This window comes from Molothrus ater, chromosome 6 (assembly GCF_012460135.2).
Source record: "Molothrus ater isolate BHLD 08-10-18 breed brown headed cowbird chromosome 6, BPBGC_Mater_1.1, whole genome shotgun sequence".
Lineage (NCBI taxonomy): Eukaryota > Metazoa > Chordata > Aves > Passeriformes > Icteridae > Molothrus > Molothrus ater.
This window is the reverse complement of record NC_050483.2, coordinates 282,321-300,372: the sequence shown is the minus strand read 5'-3', so window position 1 is coordinate 300,372 and position 18,052 is coordinate 282,321. Positions and strand designations below refer to the sequence as shown.

General features: G+C 39.6%; 1 protein-coding gene across 5 annotated transcripts in view; it reads left to right on the top strand.

Moving 5' to 3' along the window:
• The window catches only part of GALNT18 (polypeptide N-acetylgalactosaminyltransferase 18), a 230,976-nt gene that overhangs the window by 128,714 nt on the left and 84,210 nt on the right, over positions 1 to 18,052 (top strand). For all 5 annotated transcript variants that reach the window (XM_036383367.2, XM_036383369.2, XM_036383368.2 and 2 more), the window contains exons 5-6: positions 14,097 to 14,280; positions 15,153 to 15,350. In XM_036383367.2, coding sequence (XP_036239260.1) covers positions 14,097 to 14,280; positions 15,153 to 15,350 — 382 coding nt within the window. The remainder of the gene's footprint in view (positions 1 to 14,096; positions 14,281 to 15,152; positions 15,351 to 18,052) is intronic.

Genomic DNA, 18,052 nt, shown 5'->3' with positions numbered 1-18,052 from the left:
AGATAAGACAAACTTCTGTCAGGATTAATTGTAACAAATTTCTCTTTGTGTTGGGGCAAGAAGAAAGACCAGATGATCTCTCAAAATCCATTTAGTGCTGCAGTCTGATGGTATATTTGTCTAACAATTTTTGGTCTTCTTAACAGAAGAGCACAAAGGTGAAGTTCATAAACATTCATTGCTTAGTCATCATGTGGATTTTCAGGCAGGGATTTCATATTCAAAGAAACCTCTTATAGTTTCTGACCTGCCTTAAAAACATTTCAGAAGCTGTTGTTCCTGTTACAGGGAAGGTGGCAGAGTTGCAACCAGCAGTAGAAACTTCTCTCTGTATTTCGTAGGTTTATTTTCATTTTAATGTAAATAATTTCTGACCTCAACATTTTGTGAGGCCTGGACAAATATGAAAAAATTAATTCTCTGAAAGCCCTTAACAGTCCTGTGAATGTTCTTCTGCCAATAGGCAGAGCTGGAGATACCTTTGGTATCTCTCATGTTGTAATATTCAAAGTATTTGGTCACCATTGACTATGTCCACGTGAAAAAATGTTTTTGAGATGTACTTTTAAATAGAGATCCCTATTTATGAAAGAAAAGCCATCAGGCTCTGCAATCTGTTTGAATTATGTATGGAGAATTCACATAAAAAGGCTCACAGCTTGTTCTTTGCATAACAGCCTGTGGTGCGTAGGATCACCAGATTCCTTCACATTAATGCTTCCTCATTTCCATCTGCAAACAAGTAATTGTAAAGCTCAATTTCTTCATCAAACTGTTGCTATTGGAAGACTTGTGACACAGAACAGCTTCAGCTTGATTGGTATTTATTAACTGTTGTTCCACAGATTTAAAGTGGAAGTGTTTTATAACTTTATTTAGTCACTGGTAGGCAGAGTTTCATAAACAATGAAACAGACTCTGTCCCATTATTTCACAACTGGTGAGCTCGTTTGTTAAACTGGATGCTGTAGTGTTTAGTCTCTGCAACTCTGTGAAAATCAGGAAACTTCTACTCAATGACCTAAGGAAGGGCTATGAAGTGAAGCTTCAGACATCTGTTTCAAAAACCTTGACCTTGCAGTGTCAGAAAATTGTGCTTAGTTTCTTGGCAGGGTTTCATTTTACCTAGGAAATTGAAAAAATATTGTTATCAAAATCAGATTCTGTAAAATTATGACTGAATGTTGCAAGCTCACAGAAGGGCCAAATCAGTCACATCCCAGTTCCTGTATTGCCCTCAAACCATTTACTCCGTGTTGTGATTTCTGTTCTGTGTCTGCCTGTTTATTTTATCAGAAGATAGGTGTACATCACAAGAAATAAATGTGTCCTTTCCAAAGCAGATGTGAACTCTGTCACAGTCACAGCGTGTCTGAGGTGAGAAGTGACCCCTGGAGACCTTCTGGTCCCATCCACCTATTCAAAGCTGGGTCAGCTAGAACAAGTCACCCAAGACCACATCCAGTTAGCTTTCAAAATCTCCAACCTTAGTAATATCTTTCTTACACTAGTTAAAAAGGTTTGAGGTGACTGAAAATTTAAGCCAGAAATACAAGTTTAAAACTTTAAAAAGTGTTGACTGCATTTTGGCATGTAAACAAAATCACTTTTGATTTATGAGCCCAGCTGAGCCTCACTGACTGTATTTATTTAATTCAGATGCTGAATAGCTCTCACCAAAGCTGCTCTTGTCATCTTAATTCATAGAATTATTTCTGATGGCCAGATGCTAAGGAGTTGTAAAAGTGCCTTCTCTTCAACATCCTTCAAAATCCTTAAAAGGATTGAGCTCCAGAACAACCTCTCATATGACTAAAAGACTGTGGTTATTAAAATGCAGATTCAAAGAGAATAGATAGTAGAATTTTAAGAATCCCATATTGGCATTGAACTGCAGTTGCAGAACAGCAGACCTGAGGTAACTGTGCATGAACTGGCTCAGGGGGTTTGGTACCATGGCCCAAGGAGCTCAGCCAAGCTGCTCCTGATCCCATGGCCCAGTGAGCTCAGCCAAGCTGCTCCTGATCCCATGGCCCAGTGAGCTCAGCCAAGCTGCTCCTGATCCCATGGCCCAGTGAGCTCAGCCAAGCTGCTCCTGATCCCATGGCCCAGTGAGCTCAGCCAAGCTGCTCCTGATCCCATGGCCCAAGGAGCTCAGCCAAGCTGCTCCCAGAGCTGGAAGTGACACATCTGCACAGTGCTACATGTGCTGGGAGCTGCCGTGGCTCTGTCCTCACAGGATGTCTTCACTTGCTGAGTGGCAAATCCCAGTCATGTATGCCTGATAACACTGAGATCATGGATATATTATAGGCTTTCAGAGAGAGAGTTTTAATGGTAGTGGGTCATGCAGTAGTGAAACACAAAGTGTTCATGAAGAGGATGAAATGACTGGATTTTACTGAGGAGAATGACAGGATTTCAGTGAAAAACCTTCAAGAGGTGTTCCCTGCTTCTCCTGCTGGTTTTGTGTGGTGGTGTTTGAGGGTCCCCAGGATGAGGGAAGAGAATCTTGACTCCATGTTTCAGAAGGCTGATTTATTATTTTATTATATATATTATATTAAAAGAAAATTAGATACTAAAACTACACTAAAGAAAGAGAAAGGAGACATCAGAAGGTTAGAAAGGAATGAATAATAGAATCTTGTGACTGACCAGGGAGTCTGACACAGCTGGACCATGATTGGTCATCAAGTAAAAAGAATTCACATGAGACCAATCAAAGATGCACCTGTTGGTGAGTAACCTTCAAACCACATCCCAAGCAATCAGATAATTATTGTTTACATTTTGTTTCTGAGGCCTCTCAGCTTCTCAGGAGAAAAATCCTAGCGAAAGGATTTTCATAAAATATGTCAGTGACAGTTTTGTTCATTACAGTGCAAGTCAAACCCATGGGATCAATGGGTTCCAAATCCAAAGTAGCTGATGGGTGGAGAAAAATAAGGCATTGTTTCATAAGGACAGGTGTTATGTGTGGACACAGCCAAGAGGAAATGGAGATATAGCTCATCCAACTACTCATGAATTTTACATACGTTTGATCCCAGCTGGTTCTGGAGGGATTTGTGAGCACTAGTGCATATCAAATATCAGGTCCATTTCACGTCATTAGGGAAGGATAGTCTTGATGAGAGCAAAAGAATGGGGGAGATGAATTCATTAGGGAATGGTCACATGAAAACAGTGGTGGTGTGGTTTAGTATTGAAGGGACATGCATGCTTATGAGTTTTATCCAGGGATAACAAGTACCATGCTCCCTAATTAATGTCTTTAGATTGACTCCCTCTCTGCTAAGATACGAGTGATATGTTCTTTGTTTATCCACCTGAAGGGATTAAATAAGGCATGTACAAGATGAACAAATCTTTATTAGGATTTGATACAAAAAACCTTTTCTGAAGCATGATTGCAGCACAACAATTTTAATTAGTTTTCACAAATGCTTCCAATTAACACATACCATGTTAGCTTTTCAGCTACCAAGAAGATTCACTCACAGAGCAAATAAAAAAAGCTTTTTTATAAGCTTTCATGCACAGCTTAGCAAAAAGACTGAAAATAATTTCTTGTTAGAAGCTGATAGTCTTTTTGCTTTTCAGAAAGTTATTTGCTTTTGCTGTAGGTTTGAGCTTTTTGTTCTTCTGGATAGTAATAAAAAAACAGAGAAAAGAAAAAAACCTTACCTGCCATGTTTTTCAAAGAGATGTTAGGAAACCAACTGCTTCTCCTGATTTGTCTGTGGTGAAAGACAGGAACATTGACTAGTCTCCGGTTTGTAGTATTTGAACTGTGACCACTTTTTGTTTGCATCTTCAGGCATTTTGTCATATGCTTATGGCATTTACTGGAGTTACTTATTTTCCTGATTTGAGTTCCCTAATTGGAATTGTAGCATATGGTTCAGTTCTTCACATTATCTGCTATCGTAGCTCAGGTAGCAAACAACCATGCCAGTTCCTTTGACAACAGCTTTACAAGCAGCTCTTCGGAGGAATCTTTAAACCTCTCAGGTAGAAATACTGTGCAGAATGCAAGTGGCTGCATTTGATTTTTTGTTTATGTCAAGCTCCTCTGTGGATAATGCTGGATTATCTATGTGGTACTGCTATGAAACCAAAAAGTTAGTGCTTAGCATGATTTATTCAAATAATGTTAATTAGTCTTGTTTCCATGAGCAGAACCTTGCTTTAAACATACTGGATCATATATACAGAAGATATAAGGAAGAAATTAATTACACTTTGTTTAGGCCACTTAACACTCTCAGTGTCTGTAGGATTGCTGTGTTTGCTGTGTAGGGTACAATTTACACATTTTTAACGTTACCTAGAGCAGGTTCAGAAAAAGGGGGTGATGTGAGAGCCTTGGAGTTGGTGGAGCCACATGCCTCAAGAAGCTTCTTGATATTGCTGTGTACAGGAATAAATGCTGCTCAGGATTTTTAAGGTTTGGATATTAATTATAACTCTGAGTTTAATACCCATGGAAGCCACCTCCTCCTGTGACATAAGAATAGAGCTGTATAAACCCTCTGAGGTTAACTGAGATGAATGCTATGTAGGAAAATGAGATCATTACCCAGTCCAAAGTTGTTTTCAATGTAACATATTGCAGTATGCAGACAAGGCAGAAATTTAATGCTCATAGATGGAGGCAATTGAATTGTGGAATTCCATTACAAATTTAGCTGTTCAGGGAGTGTTCTTTTGAAGATGCTAAAGGGTTTAAATCTGAGAAGTCAGGCATTACCTATTCTGAAAAATGTGGATACACTGCAAATCAAACTGCAAATCATTGCAAATAAAATCCAGTGCAAGGAAATTAGCCATTATCTGTGCAAAATCATTATTCACAGTGAAAGGTCAAACAGGATACTGGAAGAATTGAATAGGAGGTAGTTTCAAGCCTTTGGATATCTATAATAAATGGAGTCTGGTAGGTTTTCTGCAAAGATACAGACTACATCACAGCTGGCTGAATGAGATACAGGTAGTACTTAATGCTAACAGTCCTTCATAGAAAGATGTCCTGGAAATGTATTTCTCCCTGGTGGATTGGGTGCTGTATTGCTGTTGCTGTGTGGATTGTGTTATTCTGCAAGCAGCCATTGAAAGGAGAAGATAATAGCAGGTCATACACAACATGATCACTGGTAGCCAAGAAATCAATCTTTCTGGCTTGGAATATGGACAGAACAGTTTGCATCTGATGTCTAGGAATTGTCTGGTACAGTAAGAGTCATTCAGTCAAAATAAAAAACTACCAAATGTAACTCTACATTTGGGCAAGGTTAAAAAAAAGAAAAAGGCACTGTGAAATAGTGTTATTGCTGTCCTGACCCTTGAGAATACTTTCATAGTATAATCAGGTTTTGTGCATGTTGGTTTGCTCCCAGGGAAGGGATTGTATGCAACACATACAAAGTTAGATTATAATATCTGATATCAAGTAAGATTTTAATAAAAATCAACATGGTATGCAAGGCTAAGTCCTATTTATTCCTATAAATAAATCAAAACCTTTTAGTGCTCTGTGTCATTATTTTAAATAACTATTTAACAGTGCATATTACTTGGTATTGTTTACTTGGACCTGTTTTGAGTAAAGAATTGGATTCCACAGGTCTCCTTCCAGCAAGTATTTGGTGATTGCTTTGTTTCCTCTTCCTTTTACAGTCCTGTTCTCAGAGAGAGGCTTGATCCAGAGAGGAATATTAGCAGCTCTGTTTCATCCAGTTCTAACTGAGTATTTGCATATTCCATTTCTAATGCAACTTTTGTGACTAATTTCCTCAGAATACACTCCTGAAATAAAGTAGTTGCACTTGGACTAGTGGGTTTTAATTGGCAGGGTTTTCTTCCTTGTGAATCTATTATCACAACATGAAGTGCCATCCTGTTTCTTGGAATCAGGATTATTTATCAGGATTATTTTATTATTATTATTTTCAGGATTATTTATCAAGTTTACAGTAGAGTGAGCAGCTTGGTGCATTTTATAGTTATGAAAGTACAGAGGTTTCTAATGTGCTCTTTAGATTGTTTTTTTCTTGATTTATACAATTTGATCTGGCTATTTTCAGGCATTTAGTTTCTTTTCTGAATAGTGATTTTCCACACACATCCAAGAAATAGTTTAGAATTAAATGCTCTATATTAAAAAAAAAAAAGTGCCATTTGGATTACTGGAGACAGCTGAGACTAGAATGCATTTCTCAAGCACTTCTTTTAACATTTAAAGGTCATTTTACAGATTAATCCAGGAACACTAAGGAATGAAATGATGAACTCAGAATTTTGGCTGATGCTCTTCCAGCAGTGTGTTATATCAATGTGTCAGCTCTAATGCATGGTCTTGGTACTTGTTATGCCTCTCACTCTACACCCCCTTTCTGAAACTATTGTATCCAAATATACATCAGAAGTGATTTTTGCATCAGATGTGATAGCAGTTTCTGACTTCAGCAGCAGTGCCTATTCCTGCCCTCATTGTTGTGGTCACATTATTGTTGCCATGATCCATGCAGTAACAGCCCCTAAACAGGAAGCAGTCATGCTCGGGAAGCTGGAGTGGGACAGTGTTCCTGCTGAGATTAATTCAAGCATCCAGCAATCTGTACATCGAGTGGAGCCATTAAGTTTATATAATTAGCTCTGTATTTAAAGATCCTTTGAAATTTAAGCACCTTTCTAGGATTCTAGGTATGGCTCTGAAGGGGTAGATGGCAGCCTCTGTCTGTCTGGTGTCTGTGTGGCTGGTGGCAGCTGGTGGCAGCTCCTGACAACTCCCTGTTCTGTGTTCAGCTGTGTTCGCATGTTCCACATGTGCGCACCTGACTGGCAATCTAAGAAAGGACTTTTTATTAGTCCTGCCTTGCCTCTTCAAGAGCTGGAATGTTCACCTGAGAGGAAATTTGTTTTCTTTTTCTCTCTAAATGCTAACACTTTCCTTCAGTAAGCCCTGCTCTGTACTCAGAGGTAAGCACGTGAGTCTCCCATTGTTGGTGGGATGGAAGGGCAGCGTTCAGTTCCCTTGGTGCAGTGCATTTCTGTTGACATTAGCAAGATCCCAGATATCAGCTGCCTCTTAATTCTGGCACAGGGATGCGGAAGAACCCTTGATTCTGCTCTGAATCAGAGTTCTCAGGGCTCCATATGGGCCACAGTTCAAAATGCAGAATTACAGCCTTAGGGAAGTTGTGTGGTGATTATGCGCAGCCCTGGGATTTAGGAGATCCAGGTTCTATTCCTCCCCTTCTCCAACTTCTGCTGTCATCTTGGAGATTCATCTAGATCTCAATTTATGTCTCTGTCTTGCAAAGTGTTGGGAGACTGCTGCTATAATGTGGGCATGGTGATCCCTAAGATGGGATGCACCTTACATGAATCAAGTACGGTGAAGACAGATATATACTCAAACAATACTCAATAAATAACAGAAGGGAAATAAAAGGGACTTACAACCCTTGTAATAAAGACAGAAGATTAGTAGTAACAAAAAATAACAGCTGTAATATTTATTTCTTCTGTATCCCCCTCCTCCATAACAGAGTGTTGATCTATCAGAGTTTCAAAAAGATAATTTTCATAGTTCTTTCCATACTTTTTTGGGATTTATTAAGACACAGCAATATTTCTATGCAGGACTTAATGATCTGAAGTGTGGCATCCTATTTTTATGGCTGGGATTGGAAATACATGTTCTTTAGAAAAAAAACAAAATGAACCTAAGTAGTGAACACGTCTGCTAGATGGCTCAAGGAAGAGTTGCTGGCACAGTTTTCTTCTGCAAAGTCTGTTTTTTTTGTTGGAAGCTGTTTAATTGCTGTTTTGAGGTGGATTTATTTGCTATGTGTTGTCCTTTTGCTATAGGATACCTAGGACCTTACACAAGGATTCAGTGAAATGCAGAGGGATTGTTTGTGAAGGAGCTGAGAATGGATCAAAGCAGCCCCTATTAAACCCCTTGAAAACTTCCCGTTCCTCTGTATAGATTCTCCTGGGCAATTCAAAGGATGTGTATGTATAGGGGTAAGAGGGAAATGCATTTTCTTTTCTTTACTGTGGGAGAAGAGTGCTGTTCATGTGCTAAAGAAACCTTTGGCTTGTAATCCAAGATGTAAGCTGTAATAGGTTGTTGTAGGCAATTTATCTTAGTAGACCTGAGGAGGTCTGACAGCAGCTGGGATTTGGGCTTGCTGAATGCAGAGGTTGTGACTGTAAAAGTTCATTACACTCTCACTCTCTGTCTTTACATGTGGATAGCCTAACTTCTGAGATTAGACAATGCATCTCTGTCAACAGTGCAAGTTATGTATGGGAGTGGAGGAGAAGGATTCCACTGCTTTTTTGTTTCTGATGTCTGTCCAGATCAATTCCTTGCATCATGTTGGTAATTTCCCCTGGGTGGTTTATCTATTACCAGATAACACAGGGCTATTAAATACATGTGCACAGCAGGCCCTCCTTATCTGCTTGAGCCTTGTTACACCCTCTGCTGCAGACATTCTCTGTACACATGTGCATTAGAAATTACATGCCTCTGTCTGGTTATAAATATTTTCCATTTGGAATTATCTGCTTCTGCTACAGAGATGAGAGGTGATCACTTAAGCATGACAGATAAGGGACCAGAGGTAAGAAAAATAAAAATGATGAAGCACTGAGCTGCATACAAAATAACTGATGTAATCCACATATCCTGGTAGATAAAGTGCAACAAAACAGGTTCTCTTATATGCCTAGCTGCTGCCATGAATTCAAGTTATTACACAAATTCAGGCTGGTTGCCTACAGAGGGACTTGGGGGGAAGAGAGGAGGGGTTTTGCAGCAAACCTGTTACAACAGGCTTTCTTTATTTGCCAGAAAGTAAGTTACCTGTGTTAATGCATGTTAAGATTGGAAAAGCAGCTCTTCCTGTTCCTAAGACTTAGAGCCAAAAATAATTGGGTAAAGAAGATAGAAAAATCTTGGTTTATAATTAATTGGCTTGTGTGAATTCTGTCTTTTTTGCCAGTTTACTGGTCTTTCATGCAGAAGTAAGATGTACTTGGTGAGACAGAGGTTTCCGGGGTGGCAGCAGCCCCTGTGGTGGTAAAACAGCTTCTTGAGCTGTGCCAGGTGGCTGGTTTGCCTTCCTGCAGGGCAGTGGATCCCGTTCTGACCTGCTGCACAGGGATCCTTGCCAGAAGCAAGCTGACCAGTGGTCTCTTGGCTCCAAATGCAAGCATAAACTCCTCCTGTATTCTTGCAGGTGCTGTAATGATCTGCCTTTAAAAGTGTCCTTTATGATCCAAGGAAATGTCCAACACTTTCCTTTACCTGGGGACCAGAGTATGCCTAGGCAGCTCAGTGAACACACAGAGATTAAAACATGAATTGGCAGGCTTTTACCCCTTTCATATAACATGTCAATCTTCTGGTTTTGGCACAATTGTTAATTTAAACCTAGTTCTGTATTGAAAAGTAATTCTTTCCCTTACAGTAAAAGAAGCCATGTTTGTGCTAAGGGCCAAGGTGGAGAGGGACATGGTAATTCCCAGGCCTTTGACATGAAAGTAAATATTTCTCTAAAGGAAGAGCACAAGGTTTGCAGAGATGGCTGTAGCAATGCATGCTGCATGCTGCATTGCTGGGCCAGAGTCAGCAGGGACTCTTAGGCTTTAGAAAATGCAGAATGTTATGCGTGTTGTTTTATTTATGTATTTGTTATTTTAGCTCTTTTGGCAAAGCTACAGCTGAGAAAAAGGTCAGTAAAATGCATGTCTCAACCAAACATAGTGGGGCTTCATAAACGTGGTTGTTCTGAGAGATGCAGGCTCATTCAAGAGCTTGGAGTGGGAGTATGGCAAAGTATGAAAGTTCCTGAAAGTTAGCCCTTATTAGCTGTTCTTTAAGCTCCTTCTCCATGACTGTGAGGCAGTAATTTGTTATTTATGGCAAGGCTGTCTGTATTAATTACTCTGAAATTTGAAGTCTGAGGCCAGACCTACAGCTGCTGTAGGACACTAAGGGTCTGAGGCACCTGACAGCACTGAGCATTGAGCCTGCTCACTTCTCAGCTTAGTGGGGACAGAGGCTTACAAAAGGTAGCTCACTTCATGCAGCTGGATGAAAAGCATGATCTGTAGATGGTTTTCCATTCTAGAAAATGGGGTGGCTGATGCCTCTGACTCCTCATGCTCCTTTCTCCATCCTGTCCAGTTTCTGCCGATTCCTGAGAAGGCAAAATTGTGTGAATCCTTTAGCACTGCTTTGTCATACTGAGTAGGAGAACTTGACAAACAAAATCTTTGTCAATTTGTTAAAAATAAACAAACAACCTCTTAGAAGAGTTTGAACTTAATTATGTTAATATTAAACATAATTATGGCACACTAATTATGTTTTCTACATTTGTGAGGAGAGTTGTGCTGTGCTTTCCAGACATCTGTACCATATAGAGACAGGTGGTAGAGTGCAACATTTCCAAGTGCCATTCTCCCATTCCATATATGGCTGCTCTTTCATTCCAATTGCAGAGCCTCATTCAGCTTAGTCAAATTGAGTCCTTATTTGAGAGATTCTGCACTGAAAGGCTAATGTATCTATCTTTATAAGCCTGTTTGTTTCCATAATTAGACACTGAATCAACAGTGTATTGAAGATGACACATTTGCCTATTCTCTGTCTTCTCTCTATGGTGACATAAAGCTGTGAAGCACAATAATTAATGAAGAAGCCTGTTTATTATTCAGGCAACATATCTTGAAGGGGAAAAAGAAAAAAGAACTTGGGTTGAAATGATATTGCTGAAGACCATCAGAGCCATAGCAAAGTGTATGTATAGTTCTGGGGGAGAGAGTCCCATCATTCAGACCAGTTGGACTGGGTGCTCTAAAACTGTCAAATACAATTTAACTCAGATTTCTCATGTAAAACTCAGGAAGACATGGAATGCATAGGGAAAAAACTGACTCAGCTCTTTTGCTAGGTCATCTTTAAGTGTTTTCCAAAATTGTCTCTTTCTGAACTTCATTAGCATGTCATCTCTGTCCTGTGGCTGAGTGAAAATAATCCATTTTTCCCACAGCTTTATCTTTTCTTCTGGGAGAATCTGCCCAATAGGTCTTGTAAGACAAAGGGTGCACATAATGCTCTGCTCAGCACTCTGCCTTTGCAGAGCAAAGCTGATCTGTTTTAAATAACAAAGGCCAGAAAGTGCCTGACTGCAAACTACTGCTCTGTCTCCTGTGGTGATCCTGAAGCCCAGGGAATGGTTCCTCCATGCTGACTGACCACGGGTATGCCTCCAAGGTTCCCCTGAGATGCTCTCAGGCCATCCTGAGAGACTTCATCAGCAAAGAGCTGCAGTGTAACCAGAAAATCAGAAGCGTGCACTGCCTAGGGAGTGTCACAGCTCTGATGTGCAGCTGAAGTCACGCTGGTGGCAAGCCAAGGTTTGGGTTCTGTTCCATTTCCATCTCTTTCCATTCTACACCTAGCTATGAAATAGATTTTGTGTTTACTCAAGCTTCTAAAGTCAGTCCACATTAGGAAATGCGTAAGGCAGGAGTAAGAATAGCCCACTTACTGAAATGGAGTGACTGAGAGAGCAATGACTCTGTCAAGGCTACTGATTTTCGAGTCCTCCATTAAAGCCTGCTTTCCTTTCGCAGTTCTGTCCTCTGTGGTGATGCTGCATTGTTGTGGCAAATAAAGCCTCTGGTATTGCAAAGCTGTGAGCAGCCACTTAGACCAAGAACAAAGCTTTAATCTTCATGTTTTGATATTCATCCTCTGCAGTGCTGCATTTTGGGAATAGAGAACGGGTTTGTGCTATTTTTAGGTGCATGGAATTACAGTAACATAAATGTCTTCTTTTCAATTTAATGTGCTGTTAGCTAGTGGTTGGTTTGATAGTTCTGTTTTTGCTACAAATCTCTGTGTGTTAGAGGGTGAGCAGTAAGAACATGTAGTTTGGCACAAGCATGAAGGAAATTAATGTGGGTTTTTTTTACTTCATAAAGGAGAAAAAGTGTATTGATCAATAAGCAGCAAGTCTAATACAAAATAGAAGAGTGCTCTATGCTATCTAAGTGGCTCATATTGTTTATTCCAGGTGATGCAGTCACAGACAAACAAATTGAATAGATATTGGCAATGTAATGTTGAAAATTTTGGGAATAGATCCAGTCAATTCCTAAAATATTGCTGCAGTTTAAATGTTGTGATGGACATGATCAGCGGACTGTTTCTTTTTAATTCTTGTTTTTATGAAAACCTCTAAGTATCAGGATTTTTCTGTGATATTCTCGGTTCATGCAGAGTTCATTGATTCAAAGGCACATGGCATGCAGAGTCCTGCAAGGCCTGAGAAACAGCTGCATCACACCTGGTGGATGTCCAAGAGTCTGCACAAACAGGGATGAACTTTAGGATGAACTTGTAATTGATGAGCTCTGTTGTTCTGTCAGCTCAAGAGAGCACACACCCCCCTCCTTTCCAAGGATGAATATTTAATATGGCTCACAGAGTGTGCTTGCTTTTAATTTTCTGTGCCATTACCCATTCCAGCATGCTGGTTGTCCAGATCTGTTGGAGGTGACCAGCTCCCAGAGCGAAAGGCTGATTTATCTCAAACTGCCTGGGGCTCAATGGCAGGACACCCCCAAATTCACTTGAGAATGTATCTCAGGTTGTCCAAATGCTTCCTGCACTCGGGCAGGTTTGGTGCCGTGACTGCTTCCCTGGGGAACCTGTTCCTCAGGAGAAGTTAAATGGCTTGCTAGGGTTTTCACAGTCAGCATTGAGCTTTAATGCAGATTTGATAATGCCCAGTATAGCATAATAGCCACAGGAGCATTATTCTGCATCAGAGCAAAGACATTCCTGGATTTGTGGAGAGATTCAGAATAAAGGGAATTTATTGTCCCAAAGGGAATCCTGAGCGATACCATAATGTAAATAGAACATAGGAATGCTAATAAAGAATAAAGTGAACATTGCTTTCAGTTAATAATAATTGTGAACACAATATTTATACTCCACACATTGTATTTTCTCATGCAGTGGTCTTTAAACCAGAGAGATAATAGCTGTTGATCTAAGAGTTATTATACTTTAATTAGGAATGATTCTTCTCTAGAGCTTTTACTGGTCTTTGTTCTAAGATCAAAAGTTGTTGAACTTTTTAGTCAAGACAGAAACCAGTTGTCAAAGTTTAGAAAGAAAAATGGAAAGAGAAAAATAATTTTATTCTTAGTTTTATTCTTAGTTCTCTTTTTTTTTTTCTTGCAATATTGGTAGAGAAGATTCATGGAAAATACTTAGGCTTTTTATTTATTTTCCTGGAAATATAAGACAGGTGCCTTGTTTTTTGTTACAGTAAAATAATATGCTCTTATGTAGCTATGACACTTCATTTTGTGGCTTGTTACTGTTAAACAGTGCCAGGATTCTGATGGCAGTCATGTAGGCTAAATGGTTATATCTGAAAATTTTTTATTGCTAAATAATTTATGGTCCTTCTCCTTTTTGTTTGCCTCCTTTTAGTTTGCCTCCTTTTAGACTGACTGTTTGAGAGTTCTGAGTAGCTGTGTGAAGGCTACTCCTGTTTTACTGAAAGTGTGGTATTCACATTCTCTGAACAAAGAGAGATTTAATTCTCTCTCCCAGGATTTTTCCTGGGGAAGGCAGTGAGAAACCTCAGAGAAGAAGAGAAAACAATTCTTATCTCTACTTGCTGCTCCTGTTTGGAACATGTGGAATGTGCCATGGAGATTGTTTACCAGAAGTGATTTGTGAGCTGGACGCCAGTGAGGGTTGTTTGGATTGATTGGCCAATTGGGTCAAAGCTGTGTTGTGACTGTCTCCAGACAGTCATGTGTTTTTCTTTAGTAGTATTTGGTATCTCTTTAGTATAGTTTTAATATGGTATTAGTGTAATATAATACAGCTTAATAAAGCATTTGTTCAGCCTTCTGGAATCATGGAGTCAGAGCACTTTATTCCCCAGATGGGGATCGCTCATCTACAACAGAAAGAACGGATTTTTACAACTTGTCAAGCTGACATTTCTTGCTGATGCCTAATTCTTGCCCTTCTACAGAGGAGCTCAAGGAGAAGCTGCAGAAGTATGTTGATGAGGTGAATGCCCACAAGCCAGGTTTCATCAAGGTTGTCCGGCACAGCAGGCAGGAGGGGCTGATCCGCTCCCGAGTCAGCGGCTGGAGAGCAGCCACAGCACCAGTCGTTGCTCTCTTCGATGCCCATGTGGAATTCAACGTGGGTTGGTATGTGCCCCCTTCCATTTCTCTGACCCAGGGACCTTTTCCAAGCACTGGTGTTAAATTACTGACTTGCATTTAGAGGGTGAGTTAGAATTTTGAGCTTTTAAATGAAAATTCAGACATAATAATGGACACAAGCAGGAAAAATGTGCTGTGTAATATGATCTAGATACATTTTTATGGTTTGAGTAATCTGCTGATCTAATTACAAGGTAGTTAAATCATATTAGAAAACTGCACATTAAAAATCTCCTCCAGTAATGTAGCCTTTGCCCATGAGGGTGAATGTATCTTCTTTTCATTAAAAAATATTATGTTTCTTTTACATTCTGCAGTGTAAACAAAGAAGCGTTATTTTGGCCACTCTGCAAAAGTAAACATAACTAAAATAATGTATTTTAACGTGTTCAGCTCCTTAAGTAAAAGTGATGGTAAAAAGGCAAGAGCTTCTGTCTCTAGGATAGATCTATTATTAACTCTGATCCTGATGTCCTTGATAGTGTTGAGAGCCTGAAGTTATCATTACTTGGTAGCAAGGGTATAAATGCTCTATGATATGCAGATACTCATTTCTTCCATCCACCAGTTCAAATCAAGGTTAACAACAGGTCATCTTAGAGAATATGTTGCAGTGTATTATTTTGGGGCAAATCCTGCACTGTCAAAACACCATCTTGAAGCAGAAAGGGCTCTGAATGAGTAACAGCTTTAGACTTTGCTCCTTCTGAAAAATACAGCATTAGTTGCTATATTTTTTATTTGGTGGTGGACTAAATACTCTTTAAGGGCTCCTTCCAAACCAAACTACTCCATGATTTCCATTAGTGCTATGCTTGCATTGGTGTAATCTTAACAGTGTATTTCTTTTTTTTTAGGGCTGAACCAGTGCTCACCAGGATAAAAGAAAACAGAAAAAGAGTAATTTCTCCATCATTTGATAACATTAAGTATGATAATTTTGAAATAGAGGAGTATCCCCTTTCAGCACAAGGGTTTGACTGGGAGCTGTGGTGCAGGTATCTGAACCCTCCTAAGTCCTGGTGGAAACTGGAGAACACAACTGCTCCAATAAGGTAATAAATAACTAAATTACAGTGTCTAAAAGCTCTCCTGGGTGTGACAGGGGGCAAGTGGGCTCAGCTGTGTGGTAGGTTTTACTGACTGTAAACTTCAAATACTTAAATGTCCTTGATGCCTACACAGTCATCAAGAAAACTCGTGTTTTCAGTAGATGTTTTTAAAGGAAACTTTTGTTTTCAGTAGATCTTTTTAAATAGGTTTCCTTCCCAAGTGGAATGGTAGGCAGGGCTGCTCAGCAGCAATCCATTCTCCAAATGTCTTGCCTGCTAATTTAGTGCTTACAGGCCAGAAATGGAATTTTCTTTGCAGTTACATTGCATAAGCAGAGCTGACCTGACAGCTGTATTCTTTATAGTGTTGTCACATAGGTGCACAGCTGTGCTGTGTGCCAGGAGTTAATGTCTGGTCACTGACACTGTGAGCAAAGGCTGTATTGGGTCCTTGCTTTGGGACAGTCTGGGTCTGTACTTTCTTACCATGTCCAGAGTGTTGTTAGACTGGTACAGAACAATACCTTTGTCTCAGGGAGGGGAGTAGTACCCTCTGAACCAACTGAGCAGCTCTGCTGAGAGTACAGGCCTTTCTTGTAGATACACATTCATTCCAAGGAGGGCACTGGTACCTGTGCTCCAGCTCCCTGCAGAAAGAAAGTGTGAATGCTGTTTTTACCTCCTGAAAGCAGAACCTCAAACAGCATTGGCAGCTGTTTTTCATCCAGCAGCTATCTTTGCAGGCAGGCACTTTTCTCAGGTTCTGTCAGTTTAACATGCTCTGAACTGCACTGACCTATTAACAGAACCTAGAATTGGAAAGCAGGAGATAAAAATTAACAGGTTTGCCAAAGACAAATGTAAAAAGGGGTTAATTTCCACATCATTAGAAATAGTTATTGCTGTTAATGAACTCTGTTGACACTATAAAAATGTTCCTGTGAAGACAGGTTGAGAGAGTTTGGGTTGTCCAGCCTGGAGAAGAAAAGGCTGCAGGGAGATTTACAGCACCTTCCAGTACCTAAATGGTGATTCCAAGAAAACTGGTAAGGGACAAAAGTGGGTAGTGATAGGGCAAGAGGGAACAGCTCTAAAGTGACAGAAGGCAGGGTTATGTTAGATATTGAGATGAAATTCTTTTCTGTGAGTGTGGTGAGGCACTGGAACAGGTTGCCAGGGAAGTTGTGGATGTCTCATTCATGGAGGTGTTCAAAGCCAGGCTGAATGGGGCTCTGAGCAACCTCATCTGTTTGAAGATGTACCTGCTCATGGCTGGGGTTTGGAATGAAATGATCCTTAAAGTCCTTTCCAGCCCAAGCCATTCTATGATCCTGTGATTAATTATATGGAGTAATCATTATGATTTTTAAAATTAAAAGTAGTGAAACACAAAGTAATGAGCAAATATACTTTTCCATCTTACCCCCAAACTCTGTTCCATATGAGGACTGGGCAGTGCATGTACTTTATGAATTTCAGGTTTGTTCCCTAGCTCTTTCCCTGGCACATTTTTTAATTCAGTGCAATATGCTGCACGTGTGTGTTGGATAATTAAAAGAAACAAACAAAGCCATGTGTATTGATGGATGGTTTCTATCATGCCTCCATTATTCTTTTAGAATTATAGCAAAGGGAAGCAGGTGCACTGAGAAGCACTTAAAAACAACAACAAAGGCAAAAGTACCTTATCATAAAAGAAGCTTAAGTTTTGTATTGATGTTAACTGCTATTTTCTTCATTAATAAATACATCAAAGATGGTCTTTCATTGTTATAAAATGGGTACTATAGCGCTTGGAGGCATTAATATATAGATTTCTGTAGAACTGTACAATTTGTGATTAAGACTGCCTATGATCTGTTTGAAAGCAGATGTGTCCACTAGCTGTAGCTTGAGTGCTCTCCATAAAAGCAGGGTGATTTCTCCTGTACTGCTAATTAATATCCTGGCATTACCAGAGTGCCTGATATCAGCATAATAATCTGAAAAGACATATTTATTTCTTGCAATTGTGGATTATAAGGTAGGAGAAAAATGAAAAGGCTAAATGACTCTGTATCCTTCTCTACTCATAAGGTGAAATTGTACCCTCTGTGCCTGAACTCTTACCTGACTAAAATTGACTCTGTACAGTAAAAATTGGTTGGTTCCCACCATGACATAAATAGAGTTTACTGATCCAGTAAAGCTATGTGATTTCTTTAGGTTTGGCTCAGGATAATGGACTAATGTTACACTATGCTGATAAAGGCAGGCTTTTCTTGATTCTATATTAAAAAAATTTATCTGGATGGTCCTATTCAAGAAATAATCTCTTTCTTTAGGTAAGCTTACAGACACAAGTTTTTAGCTCTAGCTGAACCTGGCTTCTCGCTAAACACACAGAACTGCACATCAATGGGTATCATTTGCAATTGTCACAGACAAGAGACTTGAGGACTTAGCAAGGACAGAGACTACACTGGCTGGTGCCCCAGAAACAAAACTGGGGCACCTGGATCTCACACTACTAGCACTGAAATCCTTACTGCTCTGGTGAATATTTATGTCCAATAATTTGACTCTAATTTCCTTCAATGGTGCTCATTTCACTTTAGAATTAGGAATGTTAGAAGGCAAGGCTCAATAAAACTCTTTGAGAAATACTTTCTTAAGAGTCTGTTTTGCTGCTTCATTTTACCTAGCAATAATAAATAGAATCTGTG